Here is a 25,539-nt window from a genome sequence, read left to right as displayed (position 1 = left end):
ATAGCCCAAGATAAACGCTGCAAGGAGTAAATTATAGTTTAATATACTAATTGGAGCGGGGGTTAAATTGACATGACATGTTGAAGACAACATAATGGCTTTTATTTAAGAAGACAATATATTATAGAATAAGATTTACAGTCAGAGTTGACCTTTTACAGGTAATTCGTTAGGGAGTCGAATCAAAGACACAATTGTTAAATTTAATCACCATGGACAGAAATTATTGGGATAAAGCCCCATCTGCTGACAAAGTGCGATATGACACTTTAGGATACTGTAGTATCGCGAGAAGAACATGTTATATCAACAATCGGCATTTCCGGTCAAATTTGCTGAGGAGGAAAGGAACTGTTTTGTTGTTGTCGTCTACGATTTGAGTTATTAGAAACAATTTAAGTGAAATCTGAATATCCTGAGTCTATTAATTTGAAGCAAATACGGGAAGGTAAGATTATTAATGAACATTTAATCATTTTGAATTAGTTTTTTTATTGCCAAAATTGTCATTGCTGCCAGCGGTCGCTGTGTTGTGATGATGGCCTAGCTGCTAACGTTACTTGCTAACTAGTGGTAGCTAACATTCTAGCTAGCGATGCCTATTTGAAATTAATTTGAAAAGTCGGTAGCTAGATTTTCATACCTATCAGAGTATGGAAATATAGGTCAATAACTAACTAGTTACTTTAAAAACGAGTGAAATGTGTTAATTAACCTTCCCCTAACACCGAAATGTAACTAGCTAACGTTAGCTAAGCCTACTACTACTTAGCTTTGTAGCTAGCTAACTTATTTGCTATTTGTTGGTCGTCCCAACTTGCCACAAAGTCATAATTATAGATAAACCGCCTATATCTACAATCTCTGGTTATATTCAGTTTTTAAATCTTACCATAAACTTTACCACACTGCTAACCTTATGCCCAACCATGTCCCTTGATCATGACTCAGTGTCATTCAATTTCACACAAGTATTTGCTTTGGACAAAGCCGTCTTCGGAAGGGGGGGACTTTTGTTAAGAGCAGCGACGCTCGGCCTGAACATTAACACGCATCGCTTGCGTTTATGTTTTGGAAGCATAAGGAGCAGATTTCATATCTTTTCAAATCGGCGGAAAAAAGGTTCATACTCACCTTTTATGGATTTTGTGTTCCCGCGCGGACATATTTCCATGTTACAGCGCTTGTTTATGAAAACAGATGGAAGACCGAGTGGAGTAGCTGTGCTAATAGGCTGTCAAACACCAGTGGCGTAAAGTACTTACGTATTACTTTAAAGTATTTATACTTCAAGTTGTTTTTGGGTGTATGTGTACTAAACTATTTATATTTTAGACAACTTTTCCTGCAATATATTTCTAAAGAAAATGTTGTACTTCTTACTCCATACATTTTCCCTGACAACCAAAAGTACATTAAAAAATTTCTAAGATAAAACAACTTATTTCCATTGTGGTCCTCTTCAAAAATGTAAATCGTGTTACACATTCACAGCTAAAAGCTGAATTGTAATAAACATCACCAAAAATAATTAAAGTAAGCAAAGACCAAAACAATAACACATTTAAATAGTCCTTCACTGTCCAACCCCGTTAGTTGCGACTACTTGCGTGTAGCCTGGCTCCGCCTTGCACGTCTTTCCACTGCCATGCCATCCTCGCTGAGTTGTTTATTTGCTATTGTCACTTTGCTTCAAGTGTAATTTTACTATGTTGTATCCCCCCCTTTCATTGTCCATTTATTAGATGTCAGAAGATTTGTTGAAACAGTTGGGCAGCTACAAAGCCCAGTTACAACAAGTGGAAGCCGCCTTATCAACCGATCCTGAGAACGAAGACCTTCTCAAATTACAGAAAGACTTATCGGTAACTAGTTATCCATGTCACAAGTATTATCCATTACATTTTTTTTTTTTAAGTCAATGAGTGTCAATAGGTTTCTTAGTGTGTCGGCCTTCAAATGTGATTATTATCTAGGAACAAAATGACCTCAATGTTATGTATCCTTCACAGGAAGTCATAGACTTGACAAAAGACCTCCTGACGTCGCAGCCCTCTGAAGGTACTGCTAGTGCCAACAGCTCTGATGCAGCCCCCTTGAAACACAGCTGGAGCGTTGGGGACAGGTGTATGACTGTGTGGAGTCAGGATGGACAGTGAGTGTCACCAGAAGTTCCTCAGTCAATATTAACATACACTGAACAAAAATATAAATGCAACAATTTCAAACATTTTATGGAGTTACAGTTCATATAAGGAAATCAGGTAATTTTAATAAATTAATTAGGCCCTAATCTATGGATATCACATAACTGGGAATACAGATATGCATCTGTTGGTCACATATGCCTTAAAAAAGGTAGAGGCATGGATCAGAACCAGTCAATATTTGGTGTGACCACCATTTGCCTCATGTACCGCGACACATCTCCTTCGCATAGAATTTGTCAGGCTGTTGACTGTGGCCTGTGGAATTTTGTCCCAATCTTCAATAGCTGTGTGAAGTTGGTGGATATTGGCGGGAACTGGAACGCGCTGTCGATCCAGAGGATCCCAAACATGCTCAATGGGTGACATGTCTGGTGAGTATGCAGACCATGGAAGAACACGGACACTATCATCTTCCAGGAATTGTGTACAGGTCCTTGCGACGTAGGGCCGTGCATTATCGTGCTGAAACATGAGTTGATGGTGGCAGATGAATGGCACGACAATGGGCCTCAGGATCTAGTCACAGTATATCTGTGCAATCAAATTGCTATTGATAAAATGCAATTGTTAGTTGTCCGTAGCTTATGCATGCCCATACCATAACCCCACCGCCACCATGGGGCACTCTGTTCACAATGTTGACATCAGCAAACCGCTTGCCCACACGATGCCATTAACGTGGTCTGCGCTTGTGAGGCCGGTTGGACATACTGCTAAATTCTCTAAAATGACAGAGGCGGTTTAACATTAAATTATCTGGCAAGAGCTCTGGTGGATATCCCTGCACACTCCTTCAAAACCCAGCGGGGCACTCTGTTCATAATGTTGACATCAACAAACCGCTTGCCCAAACCACTCCACACACAGTCTGCCATCTGCCTGGTAAAATTTAAACTGGGGTTCATCTGTGGAAAGCACACTTTTCCAGTGTGGCAGTGGCCATTGAAAGTGAAGATTTTTCCATTGAAGTCGGTTTATGACTCTGAACTGCAGTCATGTCAAGACTCTGGTGAGGACGACGGGCACGCAGATGAGCTTCCCTCAGAAGATTTCTGACTGTTTGAGCAGAGGTCCTTCTGTTGTGCAAACCTACAGTTTCATCAGCTGTCCAGGTGGCTGGTCTCAGACGATCCCACAGGTGAAGAAGCTGGATGTGGTGGTCCTGGGCTGGCATGGTTCCATGTCGTCTGTGCTTGTGGGGCCTGTTGGACGTACTACCAAATTCTCTAAAACTACGTTGGAGGCGGCTTATGGTAGAGCAATTAACATTCAATTCTCTGGCAACAGCTCTGTTGGACATTCCTGCAGTCAAAATGCCAGTTGCACGCTCCCTCAACTTGAGACGTCTATGGCATTTTAGTGGCCTTTTATTGTCCCCAGCACAAAACAATTATGGGACCAACACTTTACGTGTTGCGTTTATAGATTTGTTCAGTGTAAAATAATCAACTGATAAATGACCAATTTTACAATGATGCTAAGTGGGATGGTAATCTTTGTTAATCTTGCTTGCACACCATGGTCTTGACTTACCATTTGACCTACACTCTAGTAATTTATTTGTTCAACAAAACTATTGTGAGATATTTTTAATTAAGAGCCTAGGCCCTGAATAAGAACAATAACACACTCAACTGTATTTCTTCACAATGTTGTGTAGTAGGGCTTGGGTCTGTGGCTCGTACTCACCTGCTTACAGCCGTGATTCTTTGACAGGGTGTATGAGGCTGAGATTGAGGAGATAGACGGCGAGAACGGCACGGCGGCCATTACCTTCTTCGGCTACGGGAACGCAGAGGTGGTGCCACTGCAGAACCTCAAACCTGCCGAGGAGGGCAAGCATTCTGAGGAGGACGGGAAACCCAAGTCCAGGTAGGAGAGACGACACTTATGTTAAATATGTCCTGTGTAGTAGGTTCAGGAGTTTTTCACTTTTCCGTGATGTCCCGAACAGTCCGTGGAGGATCAAAAATTGTAACTTTGTGTGTGCATGCCATGACAGGAAAGAGCAGATAGCAGACCAGAGGGAGTACAAGAAGAAGAAGGCCCAGAAGAAGGTGCTGAGGATGAAGGAGCTGGAACAGGAGCGAGAAGACCAGAAATCCAAGTGGCAAAGTTTCAACAACAAGGCCTACAACAAGAACAAGAAAGGACAGGTAACACATGTTTATCTACTTTACACACACAACTTAGCACTAGAAAAGCCAGGCCCCGTCATTTTTTTTACTCAACATTCAAACAGTCAAATACATTTCATGTATGCTATTGCAAAAATAATAATTTGGTTATGTTGATGAAAGTATTAGGTAACATTTAGAGTCTGGGGGGGGGGGGGGGTGATTTAAAAAATACAATAGCATTTTCATTAGTTTGTTACTGTAGACTATACACAAAAATGAAAACACACCACAATTCAGTATTAAATCCATCACAAGGAAATCCATCATTATTCCATTTTGGTAGGTCTTAAGAAACACCCTAAGAAAATCTATTTCAAAAGAACAGAATACCATATTTGAAGTTGTATTATGTTACTAGTCTGTGTTTAGTAGCCTGGGCTATATGCTGCAGCGGGTGCTCGTGTGTTGAATGCATGAATTTTCAGTTGTTCTTGGAAAAAGTGATATTTTGAAATGCAGCCTGTTGTGGTTTGGCAAAAGTATTTTGTTTTTTTAGAATCCTTAGAATATGCTATTTCAAAACGTCTTACCTGTGTGAACCTCGGTAGGGTGATTTGAAGAAGTCACTTTTTGGTAAACTCTGGTCCCCCCTTTGTCAATTACGCAAGCATCAATTACAATTTGACAGATGATAATATTGTCGCCCATCATACTTTTGTCAATTTAATATTTTCTTTAGGCTACATCTATATATGAAATTAGTTTTGATATAGTTTAGGTAGGTGTAGTTTCACTGGGCCCCGTTATCAGACGGGCAGCCAACTGTCCGGTGAAAAGAGGGGGGGTTACATTTCCTCCCCAAACTGCTTACAACACGAACTCTGTGATATTGAAATTCTAACAACATCAGCGGGTTAAAGACTTATTTAGGAAAATGGCAAAGATGAATGGGGACGCGACTTAGAAAATGGCAAAGATATTACAATTTGAAATTCATGCGAAGTTCAAATGAGTCTCTGCGCTTCAAGTCTTAAACTAAGTAACATTTCAGATGTTATTTGTGCATTCTCAGCCATTGTGTTGTTGCAGGAGAGAGTACCATCACAAATAGTCTGAGATTTGCATTGTGTGTTGCAGGTGAAGAGGAGTATATTTGCATCGCCGGAGAGCGTAAACGGAAAGGTGGGAGTAGGAACATGTGGCATAGCAGACAAACCCATGACCACGTATCACGACACATCCAAATATAACGTCAGGCATCTCATGCCACAGTGACCAAAAATGTTTTCTTGGTGTTTGAAGTATCCCATTGTATAGTAGGAGGATCAGTGTTTACCATTGTGTTTATATGGCTTAGGTTACTCAAGTAAAGGAGCTTTGAAACTAATCGCTTACTCACCATTGGTTGGCTCATTGGAATATTGTTCTTACCGGTATGTCATATAGAACAGCAGAATTCTTAATAAAATAAATTACCCCTGTAATGGATCAGCACAAATAAGTGTACTCAAGTGTTTAGATTGTGGTGACATGTCTGGATTGCTGTATCTTTCTGAATGCAACAAAGGCAAAAACTATAATATGTGCATGTTTCAATGTTACACATTTATTATAGCTTTTTCAGGGTGAACTGGGCTATATTAGACATTTTTACTTTTTGCTGTTTAGTGGTAATAACTATTTTTAAAGCATTTCAGTTTTGTACATTTACAGTAAAACAAATTGTCATTTTTGTTGAGGTAAGATGTCCCTCTCATTTTGCCCTGAAATTACGAGTAGGTTTCCATATTGGTACTGAATGTTTAACAGTTCCTCCAGATGGCAGTAATGCATTTTGTACCATCTTTGTTTCCGTGACGTACATCAATGACCTTGTATCACTGCTGGCGACGTATGCTTTTCTTTTTCTCAATTAAAATCAGGGATGAGTTGTGTAGTCTCCTGTTTGTGATTTATTGCCAGATTGCATCTGTCTGGTGCTAGCGCAGAAGTGTACTGCATAGAAAATACATTATTTCAGTAATGAAGTGTATATATGATTATAGCTTTGGACACACCAATAACAAGGAACAACTGGACACTATAGGTACCTGGGGTGGTAAAGGTTTATTGATCTAGTTTAAGGGACCACTACCAGGAAACACAAAATGGTAGCAGGGGGCCAGCAACATGTTCTTTTGTAAAAGTCACCTTTGATGGCTGATTTAGCACAGTAGTGTTAAGAGACACTTTCTTAGAACAAGTCTTTTTCATAGTGCGTTTTACAAATTACCCAACACTGACACTGAATAAAGACTTGGAACTAAGAAACCTGTGCAAGAGTCAATTTAGCCATGTTAAGACACAGTTGGTGGTGATAATCTATTTAGTTGTACCACAAAAATATGGGTATGGTCATAAGATGACATTTCCAATTTGGTTAGTGGAATAGTCTTGCAGTGCAATTAGGGGAAAGTGATTTTTGTACATAAATACTCAGAATATACAGTGTCAGGGTTTTAACATTGGAATGCTTCTTAGCTACAATGCAACAAATAAGTTACTAAGTAAAAACTCTTGTCATGTGTTCATCAATACAAAGACATGAGCTCTCAACTGGTCAATCCAAAGCCCATGATGAAAAAATGGAGAACTACATTCAATACACATGCAACATGACTTGTTCAAACCATTATCTTAATATTGATTACTATTTGTAATTAAAGCTATTGAAGTTACAAAATAAGCACATTCAATTTGGTGTTGATGGCCAAAATGGTGTGCCTAAAACAGCCAACTTAAGAGTTGACATGACTGGCAAGTGTTATTGCTTCAGAATTGTGCTTGGGCCTTGAAGTGCGGTATATCTCATAGCTGCCTAATGTATACAAACAATTATTTTGAAATCTCAACGGGGATAAATGTCACTCACAACAGACCAGAGTGATACATTTAGCGTGTTGTGTACCATTGCACTAGCTTTTGTCTAAGAACTTGTCAACGCTCAGTTCAAAACCACAAGACTTATATAAAACCAAACATTACAGTTGTCAAAACATCCAAATAATATTATCCATTCATTTCATAATTCAAGTGTGACCAAGACAGTACAGCACGATAAATATTGGGAAAATAAATACATTTCTCAATCATATGGTAGGAATAACATTGGTGGCTTGTCAAAGATTTGGGGTATAACTGTGGGTACTGTATAAGAAAAGCGGTTTGGATTGGAGATAGAGAAGCCCTAGTAACTTGCTTGGTGATTGACAAGAATTGTTTCTTTTCTCAGATGGTCATCTGCTAGGGGTTTCCAAAGTGGGGGGGAAAGTTGCCCTTGTCACTGGTGAGCTTCTGGCTGGTTTTATGTCATTTTTGTGCTGGTTTTAGGAGGAGACGGGTAACAGACACATCAGAGTCAAGATTTTACAGTTGAGGTAAGATCTGTCCTTTCAAACTGTAGGTGGGGTTTAGCTTTTAGCTGGTTCTTGATTTAGGCTGGTTCTTAGGTGAGTCCAGATTTAGACTGCATAAGGAGTAAAACTTCAGGTTGGTTCATAGTATAGGACCAGTTATAGACTGCAGGTGGAGTGGAGTTTTAGACTGGTTCTTAGAAGCCCAGTTTAGACTGCAGGTGTGGATGAGGAACTGCAGGTGTGGATGAGGAGCTTCAGGATGATTCTTAGAAGGCCCGTTTAGACTGCAGGTGTGGATTAGGAGCTTCAGGCTGGTTCTTAGGAGGAAAAGGCCAGTTTTAGGCTGCAGGTGGAGTAGCCCTCGTCGCTGGCTAGGCTCTGCCGACTGTTGTGGTCTTCCAAGTCACTGCAGCCATTGGTGCTGATACTGTCCAACTCTCCGTGGGAGAAGTCGGTGCTTTCCACGTCCACCTTGATCTCTTCTACAGAAATTAGAGTCAGAGGAAAATATTTAATAATGATCCTCCCACACTTATTAATCAGGTAAATGTATTGAGTGACAATTAATGCTTGATGACACCCAATGCTACACTATATAGACTGTAACACATGTAAATTCTATTGACTGGTTTGAAATGGAACTGAAATATAACATTGCCACAGACAAAATACAGTGAGCTACAAAAGTATTGGGACAGTGATGGTTTTGTTTTGGCACTACTCCAGCACTTTGGATTTTCAATTTGAAACAATGACTGAGGTTAAAGTGCAGACTGTCAGCTTTAAATTGAGGGTATTTTCATCCATATCGCGATGAGCAGTTTAGAAATTACAGCACTTTTTGTACATAAGCCCCCCCCCCCATTTTTGGGGACCAAAAGTATTGGGACAAATTCACCTATATGTATTAAAGAAGTAAAAAGTTTAGTATTTGCTCCCATATGTTTGGGGTGTGTTTCAGATTATTCTGTTCCCTCTAAGGGACTAACTAAGCTCTGTGGAATGGTTGGCTCACCTTGGTCCGAGTCAGAGTGCTCTGAGGCCAAAGGGGAACCTAGGCTGTCCATACGGACCCTGTCCCTGTCTCCGCCTCCGGGGGTCTGCAGGTGGGCCAGCTGCCTCTGCAGGTGCCTCTGCTCTCGCTCCAGGCTTTCCAGCTGGTGCTGGCTCCTCCGGTCCATCTCCTCTAGTTTCTACAAACATTCAGGGAGGACAGAGAGTTAATCAACCTAATGTGTGCATAACCCTTAATATTTTATTAATAATAGTTGCATATATATATATTTTCTAAATGTAACCTTTAACATTTAAATGGTGTAGGCTAAAGAGCAGCTATTTATCAAATTTCCTCATACATCTGCACATCCCAAGTGGCACAGTGGTCTAAGGCACTGCCTCTCAGTGCTACAGACCCTGGTTCGATCCTGGGCTGTATCATAACTGGCCATGATTGGGAGTCCGATAGGGCGGCACACAATTGGCCCAGCGTCGTCAGGGTTAGGGGAGGTTTTGGCTGGGGTAGGCCGTCATTGTAAAAATAAGAATTTGTTCTTAACTGACTTGCCTGGTTAAATAAAAGGATAAATAAATACAATAAAACTGAAAACATTCAGTTTTACTGTACAAATGATAAAATCTTCAACAGCTGCCATTTACAAACATTTTAAATGGAATGTTTTTATTTTCATTTTACTCTACTCTTGCAACATTCAAGATTGAGGGACAAACTGTGTGTTGTGAGCCTGAATAATCATATGTGAATTCATCAACATCAGACCAGGCTAAAAATACCAACAGATCCAAACGGCTGTAGTGGCAAAGTAATTCCTGACATTTTTGTATGATGGCCAATTGTAGACCTGAATTTGCTGCTTGGTGGAAAACAAAAGGCAACAGCTGTGTTGGTTAAGGCTGAACATACAAGCCACACTTCCTTTCATTTTGTATTTTAATTCCGAAACACATTAATGTGCCAAAAATCGCAGATCAATTGCAAAGGCTTTTTCCGAGTTAACAAGGGGGAGACAAATAGGTTCTCCAGACTATGGGCCGGTTGCAGGCTTAAGCAGTCACCCTCCCCCTCCAAGAGAATACATTGTATTCGTAAAGTACTCAGACCCATTTACTTTTTACACATTCTGTTACGTTACATCCTTATTCTAAAATGGATTCAATTGTTTTTGTTCCTCATCAATCTATACACAATTCCCCATAATGACAAGGCACATTTTTGCTAATGTATTCAATATAAAAAAAACTGAAATATAACATTAACATAAGTATTCAGACCCTTTACATCCACACAGCATGATGCTGCCACCACCATGCTTCACCGTATAGATGGTAGCAGGTTTCCTCCAGACGTGATGCTCGGCATTCAGGCGAAAGAGTTCAATCTTGGTTTCACCAGACCAGAGAATCTTGTTTCTCATGGTCTGAGAGTCCTTTAGGTGCCTTTTGGGAAACTCCAAGTGGGCTGTCACGTGCCTTTTCCTGAGGAGTGGCTTCCGTCTGGCCACTATACCATAAAGACCTGATTGGAGGAGTGCAGCATAGATGGTTGTCCTTCTGGAAGGTTCTCCCATCTCCACAGAGGAACTCTGGAGCTCTGTCAGAGTGACCATCAGGTTCTTGGTCACCTCCCTGACCAGGACCCTTCTCTCTTGATTGCTCAGTTTGGCCGGGCGACCAGGTCTAGGAAGAGTCTTGATGGTTCCAAACTTCTTCCATTTAGGAATGATGGAGGCGACTGTTCTCGGGGACCTTCAATGCTGCAGAATTATTTTTGTAACCTTCCCCAGATCTGTGCCTTGACACAATTCTGTCTCTGAGCTCTATGAACAACTAATTCGACCTCATTGCTTGGTTTTTGCTCTGACATGCACTATCAACTGTGAGACCTTATATAGACAGGTGTGTGCCTTTCCAATCAATGGAAATGGGATGCACCTGAGCTTAATTTCAAGTCTCATAGCAGAAGGGTCTGAATACTTAGGTAAATAAGGTAGTTCTGTTTTTGCTAAAATATCTAAAAACCTGTTTTGACTTTAATTATAAGGTGTTGTGTGTAGATTGATGAGAAATGTTTTATTTAATCAATAAAAAAAAAGCTGTAACGTAACAAAATGTGGAACAAGTCAAGGGGTCTGAATCCTTTTCGAAAGGTACTATATATATATATATATATATATATATATTTTTTTTTTAGGAACTCTATTGGGGTCTCAACTTACTATTGAGAGTAAGAATAGGAAAATACACCTGGTGAAATTTGGTTGTGCATCAGCAGTTTCTCTCTGGTTAGAGTAGGCTGTGTCAGTCACTCAATTAGGCATGTCGGCTAACTATTTTTAGATTGGTAGTTAGATAGCTGGCTAGACTATCTAAACTTGTAGTAATCATGGCCGAATACCAACCGGACATGCAGGGCACGTGCCCAGGAGCCCTGACCTCCAGTGGGCCCCCATAGATTTTTTTTGTCATTCTCACTCAATTAGCTGAGTGAGAATTAGCTGTAAAATTAGCTGTAAAACTGCAGAAATGTTCCATAGCAAAACTAATAGAATTGCATGACATTTTGTATAAAATTGCCTCATTGCAAAATGACTTAATTTATAACTGCAAAATCTTCTGTACACACATTGCAAAATGTGTACAATTTCAGGAAATTAACTTTAAAATGTACATTTTTCTCTCATTAGAGCTGGCCCTGTCCAAACTACCTCTACAACTAGATAAAATGGGGGAAAAACCTTTCTAACCAATCATGTTTGATCAATCAGTTAGACCCATTGAAAGGTATATTCACATTTTCATTGGATTTGCTTGAGTTCCATTGGATTTGCTTGAGTCAGGCCCAGAAGTGTGCAGTCAGGAGTAGCAAGTGATTTACAGGCTGAGAAAGTAGATCACATTGTGTTTCTGTGCTGCAGTGCTATGGCAGGTCATGGGAGCACAAAGCTTCTCTATCCATAGGCTAGGGGCTTCAATTTAACCATTCACCAGATCCCATGACACCATGGTCCCCATGACACCACCATGGCGGCATTGTTGACTACAATACCTTAATGTGACCCTTGGCCTTGTTAAGCAACCCCAGGGTAGTGTGCCGACTGCAGTCTGGTCCCAGTGGGATCAACATCTTTAACCTCTCCAAACACAGGCGGAGATGTGCTCGTCTGAGAGGGGGAAGAAACAATAGAGGACTAATCTTTAGTGAAAACAGTAATAGGAACAGTCCCTCTACATCCAGATGCAATTCTTGGAATTGAATGACATGATTGATTTTATACATAAATTAATACCTTGATGAGGCCCTATTATTCCCATCCCCTCCACATCAATGGATGAATACATTCATATATTTGGACAAATTAGACAATCTGTTTTTTTTAGTAATGACATTACCTATAAAAGCAGACCCTTTATATTTTTTTCCATTTTGTTGGATAGACAGGCTAATCCATTACTTAGATGGAATACATAGTCTGTGCCCAGAGCTATGAGCTGACAGGCAGGCAGACAATCTCATTTTAAGGCCAGGGCCTTTGCGCCATAAGAACTGAACATCCTAGTGTCTTGATTTGGAAGGGCATTATTCTTACTATCAAATGTTTTGAAATGTAGGTCAAGTTGGGATGTCAACTCCTGTCTGGCTAATGATGACCAACCCTTTGTAGTGCAAAGAGTCTGTTTGAGATTACGTTTTTATCATCCAGATGCCTGGCCCTTCGCTCTCTGTGATCTACATGATTCCCACACTGGCTGCTCTCTACAGATTAGCACTTGTATTTTGGGAACCGTGCCCTGACATGTGCTTTTCATTGGAAACAAAGATCAGGTCCTATGCAATAAGATGATTTTCAATGCACAGAAAAGCTTAGTTTATGTGGAGGGAGGCACACCGTCTAAAACAAGCAGTTCCAGTTCCAACTGTGGAAACGTATGGTTAAGAACCTGTACTGGACTACACGCCCTAATTTGCCTTGCAAAACAGACATATTTGTTCTATGCATTATGCTTCCCCCAGAATGCTAGCAATGACCACCACTGTACAAACAAGCTTGAAATGTAGAAGATATTGATCAAATAAGTGGTGTTTGAAGTCCAGCCATCAAATAATAAATAAGCCAGTATTACATTTTCAAATTGTGGGTCAATATATTTAGCATATCACCAGGATATGCAAATAATATATGCAGCCTCCAGAGTATTTTGGATTATCAGCTTGAAGTTCCATTTTGAAAAGACAGCTTGCTCTAGAGATAAACTCCCCGGAAATAGCTATTTGCCACATTACTTAAAATTGTATGAAATTTGTAGAAAAACAATATTTCCATCCCTGTATTACATGTGTGCTATCAAGCCATGTATCGGTCTGCACAGTTGAATGATTTTGTGGACACATACGATATAAGCATAAGATATAAGACCATAAGATATAAGTACAATATCTCTTTGACTAATGAATTATCTTGTAACTCAAGTGTTTTACCCCGTGGGACACAGTTGTGTGAGCAAATCACAGTTCGGTGGGGAACGGAGTAGAGAAGAAAATGGCAGATTAATGCAAATGTGGTACTTACAGAGACCTTCAATTGATCAATAATAACCATTAACTGTCAATGGAAATACTCATAATGGACTCTAACACAGAATGATGGTCACAACCCCTTCTGACTCACCTGTTTTTTTCCAGCTCATTGTGTGCTGACCTGGGTGTAAAATAAAATGGACAGGTTATAGACATAAATCAAAAAACAAGATTTTAGCAAGAGAGAGAAAAAAAAGACTGGTTTGACAGTTTTTCTAGTTGCACTGTTTTTCCACCCACATTTGACTGATGTTGGAGCCAAGTCCAATAATGAAGAAGGGATAAAAATGAAATGTTATCATGCAACTGTAACATGGGTATTTATAATAAGAGTTATGAATAATTATGACAAGATTAATTTACCTGTTGTGAATATTGTCCATTTTCTTATTCTTGAATTTCCGTTGTCTCTGATGATGCATGCTTTGAGTTGCAGGGTATGTTGAGGCATATCCATGTTCACATTCTGGTGATGAAATATACACTAAGTATACAAAACAGTAAGAACACCTGCTCTTACCATGACATAGACTGACCAGGTGAATCAAGGTGAAAGCTATGATCCATTTTGGATGTCACTTGTTAAATCCACTTCAGTCAGTGTAGATGAAGGAGAAGAGATGGGTTAAAGAAGGATTTTTAAGCCTTCAGACAACTGAGACATTGACTGTGTATGTGTGCCATTCAGAGGTTGAATGGGCAAGACAAAAGATGAATGTGCCTTTGAACGGGGTATGGTAGTAGGTGCCAGACGCACCGGTTTGTGTCTAGAACTGAAAAGCTGTTGGGTTTTTCAAGCTCAACAGTTTCCTGTGTGTATCAACAATAGGGGGGTACCTAATATTTGGTATACTCAGTGTATATAAGTAACACATTATACACTACAAATTCTGTCATTTCCGTCAGACAAAGACTTACTTTCATGGTAGTGTTTTGTTCTGTAACATTTGTGACATCAAGCTATAGTCTAAAGTCCCAACACAACGGGGAATGCACAGACAACATGTCACATACCCCACTCCCTCCTCTTTAGATATGCTGAAAATTCCAATAATCTTTCAATGTTGGCAAACATAACTCATATACTGTTGATTATTGTAATATATATACACTACCGTTCAAAAGTTTGGGGGCACTTAAAAATGTCCTTGTTTTTGAAAGAAAAAAATGTTGTCCATTAAAATAACATCAAATTGATCAGAAGTGGAAACGGCTGATTTTTTATGGAATATCTACAGAGGCCCATTATCAGCAACCATCACTCCTGTGTTCCAATGGCACATTGTGTTAGCTAATCCAAGTTTATCATTTTAAAATGCTAATTGATCATTAGAAAACCCCTTTTAAATGATGTTAGCACAGCTGAAAACTGTTGTCCTGAATAAATAATTGACTGGCAGCTTCATTAAATAGTACCTGCAAAACACCCGTCTCAACGTCAACAGTGAAGAGGCGAGTCCGGGACACTGGCCTTCTAGGCAGAGTGCTTCTGTTCAGTGTGTGTTCTTTTGCCCATCTTAATCTTTTCTTTTTATTGGCCAGTCTGAGATACGGCTTTTTTTGCAACTCTGCCTACAAGGCCAGCATCCCAGAGTCACCTCTTCACTGTTGACATTGAGACTGGTGTTTTTGTGGGTACTATTTCATGAAGCTGCCAGTTGAGGACTTGTGAGGCGTCTGTTTCTCAAACTAGACACTAATGTACTTGTCCTCTTGCTCAGTTGTGCACTGGGGTCTCCCACTCCTCTTTCTATTCTGTTTAGAGCCAGTTTGCGCTGTTCTGTGAAGAGAGTAGTACACAGCAATGTATGAGATCTTCAGTTTCTTGGCAATTTCTCACATGGAAAAGCCTTCATTTCTCAGAACAAGAATAGACTGACGAGTTGCAGAAGAAAGTTCTTTGTTTCTGACCATTTTGAGCCTGTAATCAAACCCACATATGCTGATGCTCCAGATACTCAACAAGTCTAAAGAAGGCCAGTTGTATTGCTTCTTTAATCAGTACAACCGTTTTCAGCTGTGCTAACATATTTGCAAAAGGGTTTTCAAATGATCAATTAGCCTTTTAAAGTGATAAACTTGGATTAGCTAACACAACGTGCCATTGGAAAACAGGAGTGATGATTGCTGATAATGTAAATGTAAATATTCAATTTTTTTAAAAATCAGCCGTTTCCAGCTACAATAGTCCTTTATAACATTAACAAGGCCTTCAATGTATTTCAGATCAATTTGATGTTATTTTAATGGACAACTTTTTAAAATTTTCTTTCAAAAACAAGGACATTTCTAAGTGACCAAACGTTTGAACGGTAGTGTATGTGTGTATATATATATGCCTGTAGCTTGACCCAACACTGTCGTTTACCTTCTCAACAGCTGACAAGAGGACAGTTTTAAAGCCACCTGCAATGCATTTTGGGATAAATTCCATAAAGGTTATTTTGTTTGAGCAGCAACCACTGATGTATATATACACACTAGATTACTGATAGGGGGCTCTGTGTTGAAGCCACTGTTCCTCCATCTTGGCACACCCCCACCACTAAGGCAGTCGTCCTGATGAGCCCTTCCCAGGCCCAGCAAGGTTATGCTGGCTAGCTGGCAACAGCAGCATGGTGCTAGTTGAAACTTGTCATCTGGATTTGTTCACCATCTCCAATTCTTTCCATTCCACTTGATTTTATTTAGAGTAGGATAGCTGCCTACACGAGAAATAACTGGTAATATTGATTGTTACCATCTGGATGTCACTGTGATGCAGTCTACACTGCTCAATGGGGAGAGTTTGCGCTGAAAGCCGGCAACACAACCACACTGGACACAGTGTCCATTGCTCCCGCTTGCCACAGTAAGGAGAGGGAAGCGGCCGCTAGATAGTGCAGCCAATATCACGCCAGGGTGACAACTAAAGAAGATTTATTGTAGTGATTTTCACCGAAAATGTACAAAGTTATGGCTTTAACATTAAAATTTCATTTTTGTAAAATAATCACTCTTGTAAAAACAGAATTATTCTAAACACTCCCATGTCCTAACTTTGGCAGACAAGTTTACAATTCCAGCTGAAGTTCCTATCCACAAGCATAAAATAGCTAGATGGGAAGGGCTCATCAGGACAACTGACTGAAACTGACTGAACTGAATCTGTTCATCTCCACTCATCAAACGTCATCAATTTGGGCACCAAGCATGTCAGTATAGCTTAAACATGTTTTGGAAGCTATAGAAATGCATTTATTAATGTCTACATTCGTTTTTGACACATTGTATTAAATTACAAACACCTTAATGCATACTTTTAAATTATATGTGAGCTAAGTATTAATTATTTCAGATAACTAATGTTACTGTCCCCACTACAAAAAAACAAAAAATATTAAATACATGTAATTGTGTCCTTGAAACGTTTAATTGAATTACTGTATAATTCCATTAATTCCTATGGAGGCCTGCTACTACCGGGGAGTGCCAATATGGCCGACATGTTGCTTCAAAACCACTCAAATGCCAATAAATAGCAACGTCATAAATCCAGTTTATATACATCATTGGCAGCAACCTAGTGTTCGTGCTGCAAAGCACGTAGGCCTAAACCTATATTTTGTACATGGTTTATTGAAAAATACCAACGAACTCTTTCTTCAAGACATAGGCCTATTCATTAATTAGGTAATGATGGAATATCACATAGTAGGCTATTACAGTACGCAATGAAATGCATATAGAAGACTAAAATGTCCATAAGCCTACAAATCCCAGAGACACATTGCAAATCGGATTTCGACGTCAAAGTTGAACCTGTGTTTGATTGGATATCTGCAAGGACTCGCAAGATGGGAACATGTGTTTAGTCCAATCAAAACGGTACATTTTGTTCCATGTGGATAGAGAGGAAGCGCAATTGACAGGAATAACGAAATTATAGGGATGGAATAATAGGGGTTCTCTATTTAGTTTTTGCACAATATGCCGAGTTTTCTCAAATAAAATTAATATTTGTAAGAGGTTTGATTTGCTTCATTTGACTTTGGTCTGAGATAAACAGGTCGCATAGGAATTAAATTGCTTTTCTTCGGCCTGCAGGCACCCACAGATAGAAGTTGAAGGAAACCCTATGCTAAATGTTGAGTAAACTAGATTTGAAAAAAGAAAGGTGAGTGAGTTTGATAGATCGATTAGCCTATTATGTAGCCTAAATATTTTAATGCGTAATTCGACGTGCTCAAAGGAAGACAGTCTATTTTACAAACACAGGGATGCCTTCACGGATACCATTAGGCTGTTTAGTTTAGACTGTCTCTAAGGAAAGGAATTAATGGAGCCATAGGCAAGTCTCATCCAATTGGAAAATGCGCAATGTAATATACATTTAAATACGGTTACCGTTCATGGAAAATGCCAGAGGGTGAGAAAGTAATTCGATGTCACGGGTTTGTTTTTGACCATGTATTGTTATTTGTAGGCTATAGGCTCTATTTCATTTAAACCAATTTGCATTGGCATAATAGGTTTAAATATTATTCACAATCAGGCAAATTGCCTCATGTTTACGGTTGCCTCTCATGTTTGCGTCTTTTGTCGCCATTTCGGTCCATTGCATTGTTGTCTGCCTTGGCCAGTCTGCGTCTGAAATCACCAGAATAGACCACATTACTTACTTCCGTTGTTCTTTTCATGGTTTTCAATGTAATTTGCTGCATCCAGCAACACCTGAACGTTTTTCATAAAAGTGTCGATTTGCTCCATTGCGGAACATTCGGAGTATATGACGTCGTTAATAGAATAACCAGACATCTCGCTAAAATCTTGTTGGTCCATGGACTCATCCGACTCCAAAACAACCTCGTTGGATTTCAACTCGCTCAGCTGTCTCATATATTTAACTATTTTATTTTATGACAACTGCCAGTGAGACTGAAGGTCCTCTTGTCCAGACTGTACAGTGCAGAGAGAGACTGAAATGAACTGGAGTAGATGAAATTGTGCAGTCCTTGAGCCACTTGCCCTACCTACTTGGTGGTTAATCCCTCCCACCAACGCATGCGTCGCATTCAACATTGTCAACTGTATTGAAGCGTCATAAACATATTGCTGGAAAGTAACATTAATACATGTAGCCTATGTAGTCTTAAACGCACTACATCAGTATGCTCAATATAGATAAACAATTACAACTACCTGAAATGGACTGAACAATATACTTAAAATGTTTTGCTCAAGTGATCACTCCACCTTCATGATACAAATAGTTCACATAATTTGTAACACATTATTTCATATATTTGGTTTTAGACTGGTTCAAATAATTGCTTTACTTGTCTTGTATATTGTTACCATCATTATGACTAGCATCTGTATAAAAAAAAACAAACTTAAGTTATGAGGTAAAAACAAATGAGGCTGGAGGTCATTGAATGTTATCAGTTCTAAAAAATCAAGTGTGACCAAGGAGAGAGGAAATGAACCTGCTGGAAATGTCTTCCTCTACCTATCACATCAAGTCCTCACATAAAGTGCATTGTCATCCGGCCTCAATCACTTTGATGTATTGAAATTGGATGCTCTGCAGGGCCTTGATGTGGTTGGGAATGTGCCTCCAAAGTTACAGTTTAGAGTATGAGTACACACTGTGGAAGCATTTGGGATTATAAATCCCACGTGTTCCTTCCCCAAAGTTTAGGGCTCTATTCAATCACGGCTGTAAAGTTCAACTTCCGGGATGCGGGTTGAATAGAGCCCTTAGTTACTTTAGCACCCCCTGTTGCTACTTTGAGACAGTTTTAAAACATACAGTGCCTTCAGAAAGTATTCATATCCCTTGACTTATTCCACATTTTGATGTGTTACAGCCAGAATTCAAAATGTATTAAATACCTTTTAACCCAGCTACACACAATACCACATAATGACAAAGTGAAAACATGTTTTCAGACATTTTTGCAAATGCAGCCACCACCATACTAGAAAATATGAAGAGTGGTACGCAGTAATATGTTGTGTTGGATTTTCCCTGAACATAATGCTTTGTATTCACAACATAAATTTCATTACTTTGGCAAATGTTTTGCAGTTTTACTCTAGTGCCTTATTGTAAACAGGATGCATGTTTTGGAATATTTGTATTCTGTGCAGGCTTCCTTCTTTTCACTCTGTCGTGTAGGTTAGTATTATGGAGTAACTACAATGTTGTTGATGCATCTTTAGTTTTCTCCTATCACAGCCATTAAACTCTGTAACTGTTTTAAAGTCAACATTGAAATCCCTGAGCGGTTTCATCCCTCTCCAGCATCTGAGTTAGGAAGGACACCTGTATCTTTGTAGTGACTGGGTGTATTGATACACCATCCAAAGTTTAACTTCACCATTCTCAAAGGGATATTCAATGTCTGCTTTTTTTTTACCCATCTACCAATAGGTGCCCTTATTTGCAAGGCATTGGAAAGTCTCCCTCGTCTTTGTGGTTGAATCTGTGGTTGAAATTCACTGCTCAGCTGACGGACATTGCGTATAATTAAATGTGTGGGGTACAGAGATGAGGTAGTTGTTAAAAAATCATGTTAAACACTATTATTGCACACATAGTGAGTCCATACAATTTATTATGTGACTTTGTACTCCTGGACTTGCCAGGACTTACTCCTGGACTTGCCAATTTGTACTCCTGGACTTTGCCATAACAAAGGTATTAAATACTTATTTACTCAAGACATTTCAGCTTTTCATTTTTTTCATTTTTTTGTAAAAATCACAAAAGACATTCCACTTTTACATTATGGGGTATTGTGTGTAGGCCAGTGACACAATCTCAATTTAATCAAATTTAAATTCTGTCTGTAACACAACAAAATGTGGAAAAAGTCAAAGGGTGTGAATACTTTCTGAAGACACTGTAAACATAACATATTCTGGAGACAAGCTTTATTTACCAAGTTAGCATTTTGTATTGTTATGTTTGACTTCAATAGACTTGACTTCTGAAAGAGTCAACTCTAAATAAATTGTTCCATTGTGGGACCACTTCAAATGAAGTACAGAATAATATTTATTGGCCCATATATATAGGATACCATGAAATGACCATATTTCACCATCTAAAATTGAAAGCCTCAGAGCTCTACAATAAAACTTACTTTGAAATTGAATTCATTTCTAGTGGACGGTCTATTACTATTGTGCCTTTGACTGATTAAGAAGTCATTTTTTCCTTGGCAGGAAAGGAAGGGGGAGGACAGAGGGTAGAGGGGCTGGCTTTTAGGGGGCAGCCATGCGTGTGAGCCTGTGTTGTGCAACTGAGACAATGGCCGCAGATGGCTGCCCCACTGCAGAAGCAACCGTGGCTGTGGCTGTCACGGACGCCTGGGAGAGAGAACACCCTCCCACGGAGTCTATTTCAGCTGCCTGGCAAAGACTCTCTCTCACACACACACACACACACACACACACACACACACACACACACACACACACACACACACACACACACACACACACACACACACACACACACACACACACACACACACACACACAGAGAGTTAGAGAAAGGGAGTGAGACAGATGCTCATGTTAAAAGCGTATGAGGACTGGGTTTAGGTACGAATAGTCAAGGCCTTTTAGTATAAAACATGTTTTGTGTGGTACACTGAGGCTCAGCATTTCTTAAGAAAAACTATTTCAGCTAGCACTCTAGTAGGCCTTTCCTACAGTCTGTCCCTTGCCAGGACTTGCTCGGTGCAATCCGCTGTTATTAACTATATTCGTTGACTTGCTGAGACGCATGCTCAGGGATAGTCAGCTGTGTAGTGAGGTTAACCAGGTTCAATCCGCTGTCTTTTTCTTATTGGATAGATATACACTTAGTTTTTTTACCTAATTAATATGCAAATTCAAAGCACACTCATAGAGCAGAGAGGGTGAGGATTTTGTCGAGACTAGAGAATGTCCTGTCCATATTGCAGACTGGGCTAGTGGACAGACTGTCAGCTCTCTACTTTGACACAGACAACATAGAAAACTGACCCAGTGTAGGATGTGACCCCAACTGGAGTAATCTGAAAAGCTTGAGGATTACACCAGTGGCTCGGCTGTCACAGAGGAGGCAAAGTCACACGTGTGTGTGTGTGTGTGTGTGTGTGTGTCAGTCAAACCAGCAGTCCCTATGGTTACCCTCAGTAGGGAGTGTATCACATGTAATGTTCTGAACAGCAAGCTGTGTGTTCTTAAAGAGGAAGGAAAACTATAGATAATAGGCATGTGGAAATTACTAACATTGTCTCTTTCAGCGTGTACAGACATCATGTGGGTGATTTTTCTAATGCAGGTCACATTTTGAATTGCAATTGTGTCTCCTGACTAATAACAAATGCTATCACATAGTGGACAGAAATAAGTCATACTGAACATATATAAATGCAACATGCAACAATTTAAAAGATTTTACTGAGTTCCAGTTCATACAGTGTAAGGAAATCAGTCAATTGAAATAACTTCATTAGACCCTAATCTGTGGATTTCACATGATTGTGCAGGGGTGCAGCCATGGCTTGGGCTTGGAGGGCATTGATTCTAACATACAGCGACAATAAAAAGTATTTGAACCCTTTGGAATTACCTGTTTTTCTCCATAAATTAGTCATGAAATTAGATCTGATCTTCATCCTAGTCACAACAAAAGACAAACACAGTGTTCTTAAACTAATAGCACACAAATGATTGTATTTTTCTTGTCTATATTGAATACATCATTTAAACATTCACAGTGTAGGTTGGAAAAAGTATGTGAACCCCTAAGCTAATGACTTTTCCAAAAGCTAATTGGAGTCAGGAGTCAACTAACCTGGAGTCCAATCAATGAGACGAGATTGGAGATGTTGGTGAGAATTGCCTTGCCCTATAAAAACACTCACACAATTTGAGTTTGCTATTCACAAGAAGCATTGCCTGATGTGAACCATGCCTCGAACAAAAGAGATCTCAGAAGACCTAAAATGAAGAATTGTTGACTTGCATAAAGCTGAAAAAGGTTACAAAAGTATGTCTAAAAGCCTTGATGTTCATTCAATTTAAAAAATATATATATTTCACCTTTATTTAATCAGGTAGACTAGTTGAGAACAAGTTCTCATTTGCAAGTCCGACCTGGCAAAGATAAAGCATAGCAATTTGACACATACAACAACACAGAGTTACACATGAAATAAACAAAACATAGTCAATAATACAGTAGAACAAAATAAAACAAAAAGTCTATATACAGTGAGTGCAAATGAGGTAAGATAAGGGAGTTAAGACGATGGTGGCTAAGTAATTACAATATAGCAATTAAACACTGGAATGGTAGATGTGCAGAAGATGAATGTGCAAGTAGAGATCCTGGGGTGCAAAGGAGCAAGATAAATAAATACTGTATGGGGATGAGGTAGGTAGATAGATGGGCTGTTTACAGATGGGCTATGTGCAGTGATCTGTGAGCTGCTCTGACAGCTAGTGCTTAAAGCTAGTGACGAAGATATGAGTCTCCAGCTTCAGAGATTTTTGCAGTTCGTTCCAGTCATTGAAGGAAAGACGACCAAATGAGGAATTGGCTTTGGGGGTGACCAATGAGATATACCTGCTGGAGCGCGTGCTACGAGTGGGTGCTGCTATGGTGACCAGTGAGCTGAGATAAGGCGGGGCTTTACCTAGCAGAGACTTGTAGATAACCTGTAGCCAGTGGGGTTGGCGACGAGTATGAAGCGAGGGCCAACATACGAGAGCGTACAGGTCGCAATGGTGGGTAGTGTATGGGGCTTTGGTGACAAAATTGATGATACTGTGAGAGACTGCATCCAGTTTGCTGAGTAGAGTGTTGGAGGCTATTTTATAGATGACATCACCGAAGTCAAGGATAGGTAGGATGGTCAGTTTTACGAGGGTATGTTTGGCAGCATGAGTGAAGGATGCTTTGTTGTGATATCGGAAGCAAATTCTAGATTTAATTTTGGACTGGAGATGATTAATGTGAGTCTGGAAGGAGAGTTTACAGTCTAACCAGACACCTAGGTTTTTGTAGTTGTCCACGTATTCTAAGTCAGAGCCGTCCAGAGTAGTGATGCAGGTGCGGGCAGTGATCGGTTGAATAGCATGTATTTAGTTTTACTTGCATTTAAGAGCAGTTGGAGGCCACGGAAGGAGAGTTGTATGGCATTGAAGCTCGTCTGGAGGTTAGTTAACACAGTGTCCAAAGAGGGGCCAGAAGTATACAGAATGGTGTCGTATGCGTAGAGGTGTATCAGAGAATCACCAGCAGCAAGAGCGACATCATTGATGTATACAGAGAAGAGAGTCGGCCCGAGGATTGAACCTTGTGGCACCCCCATAGAGACTGCCAGAGGTCCAGACAACAAGCCCTCCGATTTGACACACTGAACTCTATCAGAGAAGTAGGTGGTAAACCAGGCAAGGCAATCATTTGAGAAACCAAGGCTGTCGAGTCTGCCAATAAGAATGTGGGGATTGACTAAGCCTTTGCCAGGTCGATGAATACGGCTGCACAGTAATGTCTCTTATCGATGGCGGTTATGATGTCGTTTAGGACCTTGAGCGTGGCTGAGGTGCACCCATGACCAGCTCTGAAACCAGATTGCATAGCGGAGAAGGTACGGTGGGATTCGAAATGGTCTGTTAACTTGGCTTTCGAAGACCTTAGAAAGACAGGGTAGGATAGATATAGGTCTGTAGCAGTTTGGGTCTAGAGTGTCACCCCCTTTGAAGAGGGGGATGACCGCGGCAGCTTTCCAATCTTTGGGAATCTCAGACGATACGAAAGAGAGGTTGAACAGGCTAGTAATAGGGGTTGCAACAATTTTGCCAGATCATTTTAGAAAGAGAGGGTCCAGATTGTCTAGCCCGGCTGATTTGTAGTGGTCCAGATTTTGCAGCTCTTTCAGAACATCAGCTATCTGGATTTGGGTAGAGGAGAAATGGTGGGGGCTTTGGCGGGTTGCTGTAGAGGGTGCCGGGCAGTTGACCGGGGTAGGGGTAGCCAGGTGGAAAGCATGGCCAGCCATAGAGAAATGCTTATTGAAATTCTCAATTATAGTGGATTTATCGGTGGTGACAATGTTTCCTAGCCTCAGAGCAGTGGGCAGCTGGGAGGAGGTGCTCTTATTCTCCATGGATTTACAGTGTCCCAGAACTTTTTTGAGTTAGTACTACAGGATACAAATTTCTGTTTGAAAAAGCTAGCCTTAGCTTTCCTAACTGCCTGTGTATATTTGTTCCTAACTTCCCTGAAAAGTTGCATATCACGGGGGCTATTCGATGGTAATGCAGAACGCCACAGGATTTTTTTGTGCTGGTCAAGGGCAGACAGGTCTGGAGTGAACCAAGGACTATATCTATTCCTAGTTCTATTTTTTTTGAATGGGGCATGCTTATTTAAGATGGTGAGGAAGGCACTTTTAAAGAATAGTCAGGCATCATCTACTGACGAGATGAGGTCAATGTTATTCCAGGATACCCTGGCCAGGTCGATTAGAAAGGCCTGCTCGCAGAAGTGTTTTAGGGAGCGTTTGACAGTGATGAGGGGTGGTCGTTTGGTCGAAGACCCATTACGGATGCAGGCAGTGATCGCTGAGATCTTGATTGAAAACAGCAGAGGTGTATTTGGAGGGCGAGTTAGTTAGGATGACATCTATGAGAGTGCCCGTGTTAACGGATTTGGAGTAGTACCTGGTAGGTTCATTGATAATTTGTGTGAGATTGAGGGCATCAAGCTTGGATTGTAGGATGGCCGGGGTGTTAAGCATGTCCCAGTTTAGGTCACCTAGTAGCACGAGCTCTGACGATAGATGGGGGGCAATCAATTCACATATGGTATCGAGGGCACAGTTGGGACCAGAGGGAGGTCTATAGCAAGCGGCAACAGTGAGAGACTTGTTTTTGGAAAGGTGCATTTTTAGAAGTAGAAGCTTGAATTGTATGGGTACAGACTTGGATAGTAATACAGAACTCTGCAGGCTATATTTGCAGTAGATTGAAACACCGCCCCCTTTGGCAGTTCAATCTTGGCGGAAAATGTTGTAGTTAGCGATGGAGATTTCAGTGTTTTTGGTGGTTTTCCTAAGCCAGGATTCAGACATGGCTAAGACATCCGGGTTGGCAGAGTGTGCTAAAGCAGTGAGTAAAACAAACTTAGGGAGTAGGCTTCTAATGTTAACATGCATGAAACCAAGGCT

At 40.2% G+C, this 25,539-nt stretch overlaps 2 protein-coding genes across 2 annotated transcripts; one reads left to right on the top strand and one right to left on the bottom strand.

The window, feature by feature from the left end:
* Positions 1-337: 337 nt before the first annotated feature.
* Positions 338-6,262, top strand: smndc1 (survival motor neuron domain containing 1). The gene is given in 6 exon segments (NM_001160549.1): positions 338-448; positions 1,746-1,865; positions 2,013-2,155; positions 3,927-4,082; positions 4,213-4,366; positions 5,468-6,262. Coding segments are annotated over 5 exon segments (711 nt in total). The 5' UTR covers positions 338-448; the 3' UTR covers positions 5,606-6,262.
* Positions 6,263-6,417: 155 nt separating this feature from the next.
* On the bottom strand, positions 6,418-18,365 carry LOC110529185 (max-interacting protein 1). The gene is made up of 6 exons (XM_021611321.3): positions 17,980-18,365; positions 13,682-13,784; positions 13,410-13,439; positions 11,789-11,903; positions 8,741-8,918; positions 6,418-8,207 (listed from the first exon to the last, which is right to left on the bottom strand). The coding sequence occupies exons 1-6, from the start codon at positions 18,194-18,196 to the stop codon at positions 8,044-8,046; spliced, it is 807 nt and encodes a 268-aa protein (XP_021466996.2). The 5' UTR covers positions 18,197-18,365; the 3' UTR covers positions 6,418-8,043.
* Between the last annotated feature and the right edge of the window lie 7,174 nt (positions 18,366-25,539).

This window comes from Oncorhynchus mykiss, chromosome 1 (assembly GCF_057628025.1).
Source record: "Oncorhynchus mykiss isolate SJ-2025 chromosome 1, ASM5762802v1, whole genome shotgun sequence".
Classification (NCBI taxonomy): Eukaryota; Metazoa; Chordata; class Actinopteri; order Salmoniformes; family Salmonidae; genus Oncorhynchus; species Oncorhynchus mykiss.
Note: the sequence above shows the minus strand (reverse complement) of the source record. Positions and strands in the feature narration are given on the sequence as shown.

Bases quoted from the DNA above. Each gene is read 5' to 3' on its own strand.
- LOC110529185 (XM_021611321.3), bottom strand. From the start codon at position 18,196: ATGAGACAGCTGAGCGAGTTGAAATCCAACGAGGTTGTTTTGGAGTCG. The intron at 8,919-11,788 runs GTATTGTAGTCA...GAATGTTTGTAG, and splicing joins AGGCCAAGGGTCACATTAAG to AAACTAGAGGAGATGGACCG. The intron at 8,208-8,740 runs GTGAGCCAACCA...TAATTTCTGTAG, and splicing joins GCACTCTGACTCGGACCAAG to AAGAGATCAAGGTGGACGTG.